The following is a 15698-nucleotide window of genomic DNA, read 5'->3' as shown; positions in this document are numbered from 1 at the left end:
GTCTACATTAATGGAGAGTGGTGAACAATGCAGGCTTATGGATCAATGGTTTGATGGGTTGATGGTGAGTTTTTGGCATGTATACATCGATTCAATTGTTGAGTAATTTTTATGGTTATGGTTGAATAGACATATTTGGATTGAATCAAGTTGTCGGTGTGGTTTAACTGAAATTTTGGATTGTTTCTACAAATCGGGATTTTGGACTTTTGTGTGAGATTTTCTGAAATTGAGGCTAATTCAGTGTTGTTGAATTGATTCATAAGTTTGTGTCGTTTGTGTTTTTGAGTTGTCTATGTGTGGGTGTTTAGTTTGAATCTTTACTCGAGGGCGAGTAAAGGTTAAGTTTGGGGGAGTTTGTTGAGTCTACTTTTGTGCTGTGTTTAGGTTGTGTTTTAGGTAGTTTTTATTAAGTTTAGCTATTGTTTAGTGTGGTACTATGCTTGTTTTTGTTTGTTTTCAGGTTTTAGCGTATAAATAAAGGAAAAGAACCTAATTTGCTGGAAAATGATGAAAAATTGGCTTTTTGGTGTTGATTCCATGAAAAGATGAATCCTCAAGCAATTTTATGGCTTCAATGATTTTTCGGGATCAAAAATGCAAAAATTGAAAAAGTGGTTAAAGGCCACAGCGCTATGATGCTGAGCCACAGTCAGGTCTAAGGCAAAAAGCCTGTTTTTCGAGGATAGACACGGGCCGCGGCACAGGAACAGAGGGTCGCGACACTGAAGGATTTGCATGCCCAGAAATTGAACCTGAGTCGCGGAGCTAAAGAGGTAGGGTCGCGACCCGCTTGACATCCACACAAACCCCAAACTGACATGAGTCGCGGCCCGCATTGCTTCTGAAGAAAGAAATTAGGTTTTAAACCTAATTTCGAGAGAGAAAAATCATATAGAGGGGGAGGACGAAATCTGAAGGAGAAAACACACCGTGGAGCATCTTTATTCGCTCTCTACAGTTCTTTTTCTATTGCCTTTCAATTCTATGTTATTTTTAATTGTTGTTTATGTTTAGAATGACAATGTTGAACTAATTTCATTATTAGGGTTTTTAATTGATTCTCTTGAACTCCTTTGATGATCTTATGCATTATTAGTATTTTTCTTCTTCGTCTATTAAGTCTGTTTCAATCTATTTTAATGCATGAAATGTGATTGACCATCTTATTTCATTATCTATTTGTGTTTGAATTGAAATTCTGAAAAGTGAACTTTAAACACGCTTTGATTGAAACAACATAGATTTAATCTAGAATGAAAGTATCTAGGTTATATGTGTAGCATCTAGGTTGTGAATTCATTGCCTCCTAATTGTTGAATCTATCATAGAAATATAGTAAGTTCACAATTAGGTTGAGTTTTATAATTCCTAACCCGATTATAAAATACCTTGACAACTTGTTAGCTTAATAAGAAGAAGAGTTTTTAATATTGTGTTAGTTATTGATAGGAGGGATCGTAGATGAAATTAAAACCTCTAATTGTTTAAATCCTTGAAATTTTATTCTTGTTTATGTTCTTACAATCTTGCATTATTTTTAGTAGTTTTATTGTTTTTAATTATAAAAGTACAAAAACCAATTTTTGTTAACCAAATAGAAACTAAGAATTAATTATCTGGTAATTGACAATTCAGTTCTTGTGGGACAATACTTGGCCTTACCAAGAAATTATTACAAATTACGACTGTGTGCACTTGCATAGCTTTATTTTTCGCGACAGTCACCCTGTCACATATCCAGCAAGCCATTGACTATAGCTTCAGCGTTTAGCCCTCAGATCTGACAATGAGCTTAGCCCCAAAATTCGATGAGTTTGTTGCCCATTTATCTGAATGGCACCAACCCCTTCGTCGTCGTTCCATCCATCACTGAGGACGTGCACCCAGCCCATCCTTCCATCTCCGAGTACCCAGCCCACCCGTCATCTGAAACCCTTCTTAAATCAACTTCAGATCCTGCAAAAGTGTCGAGCATCTGCAATGCAAAAGAAGAATGAGGAAGGTGTAGAAGAAGATAAGGTCGATTTTGAAGAAGAGAAGACTCGTTTTAATTTTTAGTTTTTAATTTTCTCTGATTTAGATTCAGATTCAGATTTAGTTTTAGTTTTTATTAATGTTATTGCGTTAATTTTTTATTACTTAAAATAGTTTTTATTTAAAAAATCTATTTTAAAATGTATATTTAAGTATTTCATTAATTAATAAACCCGAAAGGTATTTTGGTCATATTGACAAAAATATTTAATCAAAATTGGGCTCAAACTATTAATTTTTCAATTTTGCAAATCATAGTCCAAATTGTCTTTTAACAAAACAAAACACATGGCTCGTTCAGTAACTTTTGCAAAATACATGGTACAAAATAGGGCTGTGCAAAAAATTTTACAACCCGAATAAACCGCCCAAACCAACCCGAAAAAACCGCCAAAAAACGCAACCCGAATAAACCGACCAAAATTTAAACCGCCCAATTAAGAATTTATTATTTTTAATATATTCAAATAAATATATAAATTAATTAAGTTTTATTTTAATTTTTTTACTATAAATTTAAAATATTGTTTTAAACTTAAAAATATAAACTTCACACTATTAGTACTAATATTTCAAAGAAAAAAATTACAAAAAATGTTAAAAAAAAATTACCACTTTTGTTTGGGCAGGTTGACCCGACCAACCCGCCCAACCCGCAAAAAAAAAAATACAATTTCAGTTTGGGCGGGTTAACCCGACCAACCCGCCCAAATTATTGGACGGGTTAAATTTTTTTTTTTCTTAATTAGGCAAGTTACGGGTCACTTTTGCTAACCCGATTATGACATTGGACGGGTAAAAATACCTTATAACCCGACCAACCCGCCCAATGCTCAGCCCTAGTACAAAATAGTATTTATCCTAATTAATGCAGGAGAAGTATAATAATAAGAAAAAAAAATTTCAATTGTAAGCAATTATGAAGGTGGTAAGAAAAACATATTTTGCAATGGGATATGAGCTCAAAACGAAACTATTAGACCGGTTATCCTCAATACATCGACGTAACAAAGTAAGCGTTAAACATTTGAAAATGCATTGCAAAAAAAATGAAAACACAAATTTTCTCTATTGCGTTTACAAAATTGTCATTACAGAACTGAGATTGCAGTTTAGACACCCTCAGACACGTACAAAATTGGGACAGATGATCACCAAACAATACTCGAGCAACACTTGAACGCACAGAAAAGGGTGTAGCTTTCGGTATGTGATATAATTTCATGGTCTCATCATAGCACAATTTTGGTGAAAATAGATGAGTAAAACAACACAAGGTAAACTCTAGGAGAAAGATTATACACAACATCTAAGAACACTTTATGCATTTCCTTCATAAATAAATATAGCTGACAAAAAGGATGGCATGCCTGATAATTCTTTGTTAGCTTAGCTATTCATGGCATATTCTAACAATACAGTGACCATGATTATCAAGTGTTACCAGGTGTTGACCAAGAAGGTAGCACTCTTCCACTGTAATTCTGATTAGTCTTCATCGCAGATGCAATATTGTTGAAATCACATTCTACGAAATCTAAATCATCATCTATGTACTGGTTGAAATTATCTTGCTCCATGTTATTACCAAAGTTGGCCACTTTGGGCTCCCTCTTTGTTGCCATTTTCTTTGATCTACCAGTGCTGTTATATTCAAAATCCTCCAAATTTGGACTCTGCTCTCCAGCTCTTCTCTTCTTTGCGGATTCAGTACTCTCATGGCTACTGCTGTTGTTCTTGTCTGCCATGTGCTCCTTTATGGTAGCTTCAATGGTTTCAAGAACTTGATCTCCATACTTGGTTATCTTAACACTAAATTAGAAAAAGGAAAAAAAATTAGAATCAAATTATCTGTTGACTAAGCAGTAAATAAACAAAACCTCAGAACTTACGTGCCAATTCCATTTATGTCCTGGAGTTCTTCTTTTGTTTTTGGTATTATGTTGCTTATCTGTTGCAGTGTAGCATTGCTAAATGGAAGAAAACGACAATATCAAACAAATATTTCAATCCACATAATTCTAAAATATCAAAAACAAAGCTGATACAAGAACACAGAGAAGAGGGGGTGAAAATAGGAAAGAAACAATAAAATGCAGCTTACTGAAATATATGGTATTCCGAGAATCCTTCTCCAGCTTGCTTAACAAGAATAGTACGGAGCTTGCGTAGAGAAGAATATATTTTAGCTGACAAAGCCTGCAATTGATGAGCCACAAAAGAAAAGTTTGTATATTTTATTGTTTTCAGTATTTGGATATTTAACCAACACGGATGAAGAGAATGCACATTTATACAAATACATAAATGAGTACTAAAACTACACAGGAAGCATGTAAATTATGAATGATTTTATACCAAGTCTCTGTCTGACTTAGGTTCAGCAGGAATGCCAGCTTGTGAACTCAGCTTCTCCAGGGGCAATGACCCTTTAGCTGGAGTGACTCCAGATTTGCTCTGCTTAGTAGCTTTTACAGAGCAAGGAAACCTAAAGGTAAGAGAATCAATAGCCAGCATTAAAACTACACTTGTGTAGTTTATTGAGCAAAGGGTAGTACAGTAAAAGGCTATAGGACGAACCAAGACATGCATAAATAAAGGAAAACATTATTGTCAAGAGAAGACATTTTTCATAACTGATGAAAAAACCATGATAAATTTTGTACAAGAGATCAAATGAGAGGACGACTCTAAGCAATTAACCATTTGTATCCAAAATTGGGAAGCCTAGATTTTTAACTATAGAATCAGCAACATTTTAAATTTTGTTTTGGAGCAAAAGATATTGGAAACAATGAATGTGATGTGTGAATGGACAAAAATGCCAAGTGGATAACAATCATAGACTTCATCTTTGTCATGTAAATAAATTACCTAATCTAAACTATCAAAAAACCCAAGTATGAGCAAGAAATAGCATGACTAGAAAGTCAAACCTCAACACAATTGTCTTCCTGCCAGAGCAGAGATCGTATGCTTTCGACTGATTCACCTGAGATGTAAAGGAAACCACTTTTACAGATTTTTTTCTTAAAAAAATGAAAGATGGAGTTGCAAGGACCAACTTCTTCTCTTTTGTTGACTTTGATATTATATGAAAACCATGCACGTGCAAACAAAAGCAACTACAAGTTACCTTTAGCACTGAGGATACAGATCCATATACATCACTTTTCTTTACTTCCTCCACAAGAATGTCTTCAGTAACAAGATGGCGCAAAATACGTGAAGCTTCTCCCTTCGCTAGATGCTTTCCAGCCCCATGAAGACCTAATTTTTCATGTTTATATTTTTTGACCTAATTTTCACATTACAAACATGCTTTAGAAGTAAAAAATAAATGACAGTAAGTAGAAAGCATGATGCATCTCTTACAATTACAACTTACAAATTGGCTAAAGGATCCCCTGTAGACTTCTAAAAGATGAGATGAGGAGAACTGTTGTCCTGTTAATTTCACTAGTTCAACCTGTAAGCACATGTCAATAAGTGACTAATTGAATATACAAGAACTCTGATGAGTATAACTGAACAAACAGTAAACAACATAAAGAGCGCTCGATTTCTTTACAAGGAAAAAAAACGATATCAAACTACAATGATTACTAACCAACTGCTTTGCCATCTCACTGACATTCTTCTCAACACAACTTTTGATCTTCAAACAATTGTCACATGTTTTTTCGCAGGCTGATGGATCAAATTTTTCTCCAAAATGGATTAATTGTAGAAGACGTCGACAGTCAACATCATTTTCACAATAACTGACCTGAAACAAGTCACATACTTTTAGAACATATTTGATTTCAAAGAGAGCAGTGAAATAAAAGATGTAACAGTCAATACAACCAGAAGTCTGCATTAATTACCATTCGCAAAAGATTTTCAGTATTTGTTTCCAGTATTCTTCCCGAGTTACTTGTATTAACACGATTATTTCTAGACATAAAAGGACTTTGCTCTATAGCACCTTGGCTAATCATATGCTTGACCCTTATCTGCAAGATAATAAGAAAAATATGCAAAGGAAAATAATTATAAAGATGAGAAAAATAAAAAAGTAAGCTTCAGTCTTCAACATTTTTCACAATACAATATATTCCAAGGTAAAAAAAAATGAAGTATGTGATGTAGCAGCTTTGCTAGAACTTACATAGTCACTGTAACTGTAATACAACACACAAGATGAAGGTTGACCATCTCGACCAGCTCGACCACATTCCTGACCCATGGTAATGCAACAAGTTAACAAATAGTGACCTATAATCACTCCTGACTAGTGACTCTAAACGAAAGACCACAATAAGCTAATGTCATTAAGCAACATGTTAATGTATAGTGTCATCCCTATATGTCAAACAAGAACAATTCCAATGTCAAAATACCAAACTACTTTCTATTTGAGCACCTGGTGATAGCCTTCAACAGATTTTGGGAGAGAATGATGAATTACAAAGCGAACATCTGGTTTGTTGATTCCTGAAATTAAAATGTTAGCTTGTGGTCAAGTAACAAATTAAACTAATCATTGTAGCAATCAACAGCATGTAGCATTTACCCATTCCAAATGCAACTGTAGCACAAATTATACTAACTTCATCTTTGCTCCATTGCTTCTGTACAAAAGATCGTTGAGAGGGATCCATAGTACCATGGTAAAATGCTGCTCTATGACCGCATTCCTGAAGAAGATATAAATGAACTCTAAATGAAACAAACCTCGTAATGTTCTCCAAGCAAAAAAAAAAAAAAAAGCCTCATGAGATAATCTACACATTGCTTGGTAGATTTGGTTCTGTAGAGATCAGCAGAGAATAATCTCTCAAGCCAGAATAAAAACTAGAGATAAATATGAAAAAAAAAAAGCTGTATTATAATATAGAGAAAATGGCAGCTAAAATACCCAATGTTTTCAAAATATTGCACTTTTATACCCAATTTGTTTTTTGGCGGTAGAAATACTCAATGTCTTCAAAATGTTACCCTTTTATACCCAAAAAAAAAAATTTGGCAGTAAATATACCTAATATTTTTAAAATGTTCCACTTTTATAACTATTTTTTAAAATTATTTTGAGAAATAATAAGAAAGTGAAGAAAAAATATATATGATTTTAATTATTTTTAAAATTTTAAATTATTTTCACTTTCAAAATAATAAAAAAAATAAGATTAATAAAATTAATCAAAATAATTAAAACTTATATTTTAAATTGATTAAAATATATAAGTTTTTAATTATTTTAAATCATTTATTAATTTTAATAAAACATTTATTAATATTTAATTTAAAATAGTTATTTTGAGAAAAAATAAGAAAGAGAAAATAATTTAAAATTTAAAAAATAATTAAAATCCAATATTTTTCTTTCATTTTCTAATTATTTATCAAAATAATAAAAAAATGTATAAAAATGCAACATTTTAAAAACATTGGGTATATTTACCGCAAAAAAAAAAGTTTGGGTATATAAGTGCAACATTTTGAACACATTGTGTATATTTACCGCAAAAAAAATGAGTATAAAAGTGTAACATTTTGAAAACATTAGGTATTTTAACCATCATTTACTCTTAACAAAATAAATGATGCATAGATTTTCCAGAGGTAATCAAAGTGGCATGACATCTTTTAAGCTTCCCATTTGGCAATAAAATGATCATAGATAAAGTCAAGTAGAAGAAAACTATTTCAAGTGACGACATCAGAAATTGGATGTATTTTAAAAGGGCCTCAACAATAAAGTGATCATAATATAGTACCTGTAATCTTTCAGCAACTTTTTCACAGTCCATTCTTGAAAGACAGTAAATTATTCCACAATCATTAAAATGATTTTCTTTAATGAACTTGTCTATGTCATCCAAACACTTTTTAGTCTTGGGTATGACAGAATACCTGCAATATACAGAAAAAGATTATCTTCAAATTTAAATGACTGCTTAAAAAATTATTCCTGTAACAATAGAGAAGATTTTACAGTGGTTGATACTTGCCACAAATTTGGACGGTTAAAACTTTGCCGGAAAACAATGCAGTTGGCAAGTCCAAGGGCTTGCACTACATCTTCCTTCACACTGGCTGTTGCAGTAGCTGTTAGAGCTAACACAGGTGTTTTGGGGAACTTTTGTTTCAAGATACCAAGACTCTGGACATTTTACATAAAAGAAAATTGTTAGAAAAAAGAGTAATAAACACTCGAGATAAAATTAAAAGGTTTTAAGAGGGGTCCAAAACCTGATAATCTGGTCTAAAATCATGCCCCCATTGACTCACACAATGAGCTTCATCAATTACAATTCTAGCAAGCAACTCACGAGAATGTAAACTCTCCAGGTGTCGCAAAAGGGCATCACTTCTGCAGTATTAAAAAAATGTTTTAACAGATTATGCGTTGCTTTGCACTTGGAGTCTTGGGCTTTAATTTTTTCTTTTTCTTGGAATTTAATTTCAAGGTAATGCTTAGAAAATTAGCAATATGCATTCATAATTGAGGGTAAGGGGAGGAACTAATCAAGTAACAAATACCATTGAGCCTGTATTGAATGCAATAAGCATGAGTACAGCACCCAACCGAATCCAAAATGAAAAACCAACAAAGGAAAATGTGTATCTTGGGTAAATACTCCAAACTGAAACTATTTTACTCAATCATGTAATACAACCCGAACTTCCTATGTTTGAAACAGAAATATATGTATTTGATATATCAAAAGTGTTAACACAAATATCTAATTTGTTAACTTATTAATGAATACGGTTCTTAGAGTTTATGTCAGTAAAAATTATTTTATAATGCTTCAATTGAATAAACAAAAGTACCGATGTTTTATGAGCAAAATGAGATTCAAAAGTCTATTTCTTAATGACTGGTGAAGTAAAAAAAAAACTCATAATTCAACACAATAAAGCATGCTTATTCGTTTCTGTAGCAAATTTGAGTTGTGTGTGTTTTCTTTTTTCAAAACAACATTTAAGGATTAGATATTGAAAAAAAAACGTGTGGCATTGCATCTGTAAGGGAACAACTATTTGGAAATGATATTGGTTTAAAAAGAGATTAAATCGTGGTGGGTAGGGGTTCAAACAAAAATTACATAAATATATATGTATATTTCTATCCAAGATACTAGGGAAATCTATTTAATAAACTATGCACCAGAAAAATTGTGATTATAAGTTTGGAGAAATCAAATTTGTTGCATCCTTGTATGAATGTTATGAGTTAAATAAATAGGGAAAAAAAGAAATGGTCCATTGTTTAAGACACATATACAGGTAGGGGCTGTTCTTATAAAAATAAATAAAATACTATCCCACAGATCAGCTTATTAGATTACTAGGACTTGAGAGTATGAACTTTTTAAACATATCTTCAATTGACTATTCAAAAAGTATTATTGCACCGCAAAATATGGATGACAAATAGTACAATAAAAATATATTTTTTATTAGAACAAAGCAATCTTCCATCAAAGGCTAATAGAACTGCACTACCATAGAAGAATATTCAAACAGTAGCCAATCTAGTAGTAGTAAGCAGGAGGAGACGGGGAATTATAAAATGAAATTTGATCTAAAATGTCAATCTAGCATATCTGTTATAAAAGAAAAATAGCCTTAGTTCTACATGCTTCTTCAGTTAGCCACAATGATACCAAAAGAGAGAATGCATAAATACAAAAAAGCTGAGATAACACTTACTTAGCAACTTTCTCTGGTGTAACATATAACAGTTTGTATTTACAATAATCAGACGTAAGTTCTCTAAGGATCTCCTGCTGATCAGTCCATTCCATGTTGGCACTCAAATATGCAGCAGGTATATTTGCCTTCAGAGAACCCAAAAATGAGGATACAAATGAATTAATGTCATCAGATAAGATGCCAGAAAACTAACAGAAAGGAAACTAAAAACAAGATGTACCACTAATAGAGAAATAATTACCTGCAATAAATGCATAATCTGATCTTGAATAAGTGATACAAGAGGGCACACTACTAATGTTAGGCCTTGACATATAATAGCAGGGAGCTGCAAAAGAAAAGATCCATAGAAAGGCCTTAGTTTAAACTAAATAGTGAATTTAGTTCATTTCTAGAAGGATAATTGGAGGGAATTTCCCACTTTCCCTAATTATTTTCAATGAAAAATAATTTGTTTTAGCAAGTGTTATTCTTATCTTTTAGAATATGTTATGTTTTTTATGAGAACATGGTATCCTCCTCTTTCTGTAACTCTTTTTTCTATCTTAAATAAAAACTTCATTTCTCATAAAAATAAAATAAAAGATAGGCAGACAGTGAATGAATGATAATGGAGAGAAAAATCTTCTTGGTAGAGAAAATATTACACATCATATATTATACGTGTCCTCCAACTGAAACCTACAATCCTAGGATGGCAGAAAACTTACAGGGCAAATCCCTATTAAGAAATCAAATCCCAGAGCACATGAAACAAAACATAAACCTGAGCACTTGACCTAACCCTCCTGGGTGAAAATATTGCATAACATCCTCAAAGAAAAAGGATGCATACACAATCTCACAAACAATAAAATAAACTATAAAACAAGTATGCTGAAACAATTATGGCACAAATTTTAATTGGAAAATTAATAATAACAAAAAGCAACTAGTAAGTCTCTACAATAGGATTGTTAAGACAATATTGTTTTTACCTGATATGTCAGGCTTTTACCTCCTCCAGTAGGCATAAGAACGAAAACATCACAATTACTCAATGTAGCATTAATAATCTCTCTTTGATTGGGGCGAAAGGAGTGATTTCCAAACACTCTCTTGTTATTGGCCTATACGTAATTGCAGAAAACAATAATCAGGATGAAGCTATGCATAAATGAAGATTGAAAATAAATCAGATAAGTACCTCCAGTTTCTTTGTCCATGGGAAATCCTGATTACTCCACTTTTTGTTATCAGAACCCTCAATATAGTTAACTTCAACAAGCCTGGGGATGTATGGTTCCCTCTCTGCAGTACTAGAGGAGATATCAAACCTATCTATGGAAGAGAATGAAACAGATGATAAATTGCAACTTTCATATACTCCTGGTTCATTGCGTAGATGAACCTGTGATTCGAATTTCCAGGGATCTTTCCTGGACACAGATGCTTGAGGTGTTTCATAGTGGAAAGATTGGGGAGTTGTGGATGCAAAAAAATGTGATTTTTGCCTTTCTTCATCTGCTGAATTGGAACGAAGATATCTTTCAAGCTGCTGCACTTGCTTATTCAACTCCAACCTACATATGGAAATTGTGTTCACTTTTTAGTTTTTACTCTTATCTCAGAAAGCAACAATCAGCTATAAAAGTACTATCAAAAATAACAATAAGCAACATATTTGATACTGCATGATCCATAGATAGTCCATTCCTTCATCTCATTATTTACCTTAACTTTTCTAATATTTTGTTTTTATTTAGCAAAGCAAACTATGTACAGTTGAAGAAAAGGAAAAAAGCAAACCTGTCTTGACGAAGTTTTTCTGTTTGCACTGAACTTAGACTATCAAAATTATCAATCAGTTCATTTGATACAGATATTAACATGTCCTTCATTTCCTGCAAATGACGTGCAGCTTCTGGGCATGTTCCTAGCTGTATAAAATTCAGAATGTAAGGGATAATAAATCATATCAACATAACAAGGCACCAATGCAGATAATCCACAAACACACACCTTAAATCCATGACTGCAAGTTGAGCACAGTTCAGGTGGCAAGCAAGCCTCATCATGTCGCACAAAATTACTTTTAGTTTTATCGGTAGTTGGAGTGATGGGAGGAAGCTTCGACATTGATGATTGAGGTGTACAAGATGATTGGTATTGTTCCACTATTTGGTCCACATCAATACTCTGTAACCAAACTAAATGGATGAGACAGGTAAAAAACAATTAATAACAACTCAGTAAGAAAAAAAAAATTCTCTGGCCTAAAACTTTAGAGTTAAACTACTCAGAAGAAGAAGATACAACTTCAATGTAAAAGTTAAGTCTGATCATTCAATAAATAACCTTAATGAGCCTATGTAGTTGGGTTTTGGGGTTGCATCTAGTGGTGTTTCTTTGCCAGATCTTAGTGGATGACTATGTTTATTTGCTTAATTAAGTAGTTTCACTTCTTATTAAAAAATAAGAGTTTGAAATGATCTTAAATTAGGAACCTTGATTGACCAAAAAAGCAAAAATAGAACAAGTGTTTACTTTAATTGATATATAAAAATATTTATAACAATAATAAGAGTTAAACAAAATAATAATAAAATGACACCACTTTCAAAACGATTAGGCATAAACTGAAGTATTTACTATAGAAAGTTTGATATTAAAAAATAAAATAAATACGTCACCACCCCCCTCCCCCCAAACATCCTAAAAAAAGGTGGTGAATCTCATGATATATTCATATTGTAACGTAGCGAGATAATAAAGAGAAAGATGGTGAGAGACCAACTGTGCCCAAGTCCTTTGTTGTTGATTTCAACAATTGAACTAACCAAGTCATATTTAAGCTTAAAAAAAATTACCTCAAGTATCTCATCATCATCCAGGTCAGAGACCAAAACATTTTGGGATTCTTTTATTTGGTTGGTATGGCTATGAACATTGTGATTGCCAACGGACCCACCTACAACCTGCTGACCAGAGCCATAGATGGTTGATGCTCCAATCTGTCTTTGCCCTCCGACACTTTTTCCTGGTTCTGCAGCTTCAACATTTTTTGGAGGAAAATATTTACCTGCGCAGCTTGTAGGACCAGCTTCACTAACCTTGACACTGGTTGCACTATAGTATGGGTGTGTCTGTGTATGAGCTGAACTTCTATCAATGATTGATGAACATCGCAGTGTAGTTTTACCAGCATCATGACAATAATCAGCACTAATACCCTTTACATGTATTGTTTTCCCAGGTTTTACGTAATTCCTGCAAGAAATCTGCATACTGGAAAGAATATGCCAAGCCTGCCAAATTTCCATTATAAAAACCACGATATCAGAAAAACTGGTCCTCTCAACTTGTCTGAAAATACATATTAACTGGAGAAACATTGAGAAAAACAGAAGTGAACTTTAACCTTAAGAGGACTCAAAAGTTTGTTAAGAAATAGTCAAAAAACAAACTCTTGCTACAGAGAGAGGGAAATATATAAAATAACAATTGCAAAGGACAAAATAGACAAGGCTTCGACTACATGCCCAATGATTTCTTTTTCCTTTTTCTCAAATCATACTTGGACATTAACATGACCCTTTTTACTCCATCCTTTTACTGATTTATTTATTTAATTAAAAAAATAAAAGGATAGTAACAAAATGATGACCCCAAAAACAGAGATAAATCTAACACAAAATCAATCTTATAAAACAAAATAATTTACTTTACTTTTTCAACTTGTGAATTGGGTAGTGCTTGAATACCCTGACTTCCACAGGCTGCTAACCTGAAAAAGAAACAACAATTAATGGGAGTGAAAAAGAAACGTATACTTACACTTATTACTCCTTTCCATCAAAGTTTGCCAGAAGTACAAAAAGCACTAATTATATACTGAAAGAAACTTAGAAAGATAAACCAATGCATCCACACGGAAATGGCAAAAAGGCAAAACAGAATCAAATTTTGATTAATCCGCATGTTAAAAATGAATCACAAAATTGGGCATTTCTTAATCTAAACTTTCTCCAGTCCACCAAATAATGGACGAAGGTATTTTGGTCACCCAAGCAACAACCATACCAAACCAACAAAATAAACTTAGCACCAAGCTGTCATCCTATAACATACAATTGTTTTGAGCATGAAAGAAAACACAAGAATGGTACTTATGTGACAAAGCAAACCTTATAGCCATAGGGTCTTGGCTCTCGTTTCGTGGCTTTTGTGTTGGCAAAGAGTAAAGAAAATTGGAACTGAGAAACTTCTTTTGATTTAGGAAATTATCATGTGCCTCAACATGTTGCGACCAATTCACTTTTGGAAGCTGTACTTTTTCCAACCCTTCTTCACCCCAATTGCTTCTACTACACATTTTCAGTAAACCCGCCAAAAAAAAAAAAAAAACTCAATGGCATAATTACAACAAAAACCCGTTAAAATAAAACATCAATTATCGGCAATGCATAGCAGAGAGTCACTAAATCATTACTCTTACCTCATTTGGTATCCTCAATTAAGTCATAAAGTCCCTCCAAAATTATTTTTCCTTCAATGAAAATCACAAAAACCAAACGAACTATTAAATCAATAATCACAAAAATTGAAATTCAAGAACTGAATGCTGATGAGAAACGACCATGGTCCATACCTCTGATAATGGTAGAAATAATTTCAACTTTCCGTTGCAAAATGATTAAAACACATCAAAAATGAAATCCTATATAAATGAATCATTCGGGATAAATAAATCGGTTTCGCCGAGAGGGAAAGGAAGAGATACTTTTCGGACGATTTTGCCCTCCTTCCTGATAGCGAGTACTGTGGCCAGAAAGAGGAGCCGAGAGAGAGAGCGAAGGAGAGTACTTGAAAATATAGCGGCACATTGGAAATGGCGGGACATTTTCGGCTCGGCCTTTTTGACTGAGCAACATATGATAAACTCACCGGGGTATCATGTAACCTCTCTCACATGCACACTTCTCGAAATGGGAAAACTAGATAAGGGTTTTTTTTCTAAAATATAAAAATTACAATAGTTTTGAGAGCATTCCCGGTACCTACTCTAATAAAGAGAATTTAATTTAATAAAAAAAAAATTGTTAAAATTACATCCAATAGCTCTTTCAAGCTAGTTCTCTAAAATAGACTTTCTTTATTGAGAATTTTAAAAAAATATGGTTTTTATACCATGCAAAAATATGGAAGTTATACTTTTTTTTAATTTGCATGGGAAATTTATTAAAGAAAAAATTAAATTATGAAAACACAATTAGTAGCTAACTAAATATATAGAAATGTCACATTTTTTTATCATAATTATGTTTTCTTTTATTTTGAAAGTATTTTTTTTTCCATCATTTTTTTTTATTTTTTTTCCTTACTTGTTTTTTCTTCCATTTTTTTCTTTTTCTTTTTTTTTCTACTAATTTTTTTCTTTCCATTTTTTCATTTTTCTTCTTTTTTTTTCATTTGTATTGTTTTGTTTTTTTCATATTTTTTCAATTTTTTTTCATTCTATTTTTTCTTCATTTTTATATTTATTATTTTCTCCTTCTATTTTTTTTTCATTTTTTTCTACTAATTTTTTCAGTCATATTTTTTTTCTTTTCATTTTTCCATTATTTTTCTTCTTCTTCTTTTCATTCTTATTTATTCATCTATTTTTTTCATTCATCATTTCTTTTGTTTTTTTTCATTTTTGTACTTATTCTTTTCTCATTCTATTTTTTTTTTCACACATATATTTTAACATTATATAATTATTCTAATATTTTTTTATTTATTATCTTTCATTATTGTAATTTTTTTATAGTTTTTTCCACTATATGTAAAAAAAATTCAAATCAATTACTGTAACACTTATAGGAATACCAAAATTTGGAAAGAAAACTAATAAAAATATGAAAACGTGAATGGGTAACTGGTTACCTTCACATTCTTTGTGTATATATTTTTTAGGGTAACTGGTTACT

General features: G+C 32.2%; 1 protein-coding gene across 3 annotated transcripts; it reads right to left on the bottom strand.

The window, feature by feature from the left end:
* Window positions 1-3087: 3087 nt before the first annotated feature.
* LOC133782135 (ATP-dependent DNA helicase Q-like 4A) lies at window positions 3088-14691 on the bottom strand. 3 transcript variants are annotated; one of them, XM_062221341.1, is made up of 26 exons: window positions 14375-14691; window positions 14222-14272; window positions 13911-14090; window positions 13453-13510; window positions 12594-13031; window positions 11746-11922; window positions 11533-11663; window positions 10931-11306; window positions 10722-10853; window positions 9986-10072; window positions 9742-9869; window positions 8275-8395; window positions 8034-8185; window positions 7800-7935; window positions 6596-6719; window positions 6446-6516; window positions 6191-6259; window positions 5907-6035; window positions 5648-5806; window positions 5426-5506; window positions 5174-5335; window positions 4974-5029; window positions 4396-4525; window positions 4142-4236; window positions 3930-4007; window positions 3088-3849 (listed from the first exon to the last, which is right to left on the bottom strand). In XM_062221341.1, the coding sequence occupies exons 2-26, from the start codon at window positions 14224-14226 to the stop codon at window positions 3471-3473; spliced, it is 3654 nt and encodes a 1217-aa protein (XP_062077325.1). In that variant the 5' UTR covers window positions 14227-14272; window positions 14375-14691; the 3' UTR covers window positions 3088-3470. The 3 variants fall into 3 exon arrangements, with proteins under 3 accessions (XP_062077325.1, XP_062077326.1, XP_062077327.1); XM_062221342.1 differs by having other exon boundaries at window positions 13911-14087; XM_062221343.1 differs by lacking the exon at window positions 13911-14090 and having other exon boundaries at window positions 14375-14690.
* Between the last annotated feature and the right edge of the window lie 1007 nt (window positions 14692-15698).

The sequence above is a fragment of the Humulus lupulus genome, chromosome 6 (assembly GCF_963169125.1).
Source record: "Humulus lupulus chromosome 6, drHumLupu1.1, whole genome shotgun sequence".
Lineage (NCBI taxonomy): Eukaryota > Viridiplantae > Streptophyta > Magnoliopsida > Rosales > Cannabaceae > Humulus > Humulus lupulus.
This window is presented reverse-complemented; position numbering and strand designations above follow the sequence as displayed.

Coding starts and splice junctions, on each gene's coding strand:
- LOC133782135 (XM_062221341.1), bottom strand. Junction 13,511..13,910: donor CAAGACCCTATGGCTATAAG/GTTTGCTTTGTC, acceptor TTTCTTTTTCAG/GTTAGCAGCCTGTGGAAGTC. Junction 6,517..6,595: donor TACAGTTGCATTTGGAATGG/GTAAATGCTACA, acceptor TTTTAATTTCAG/GAATCAACAAACCAGATGTT.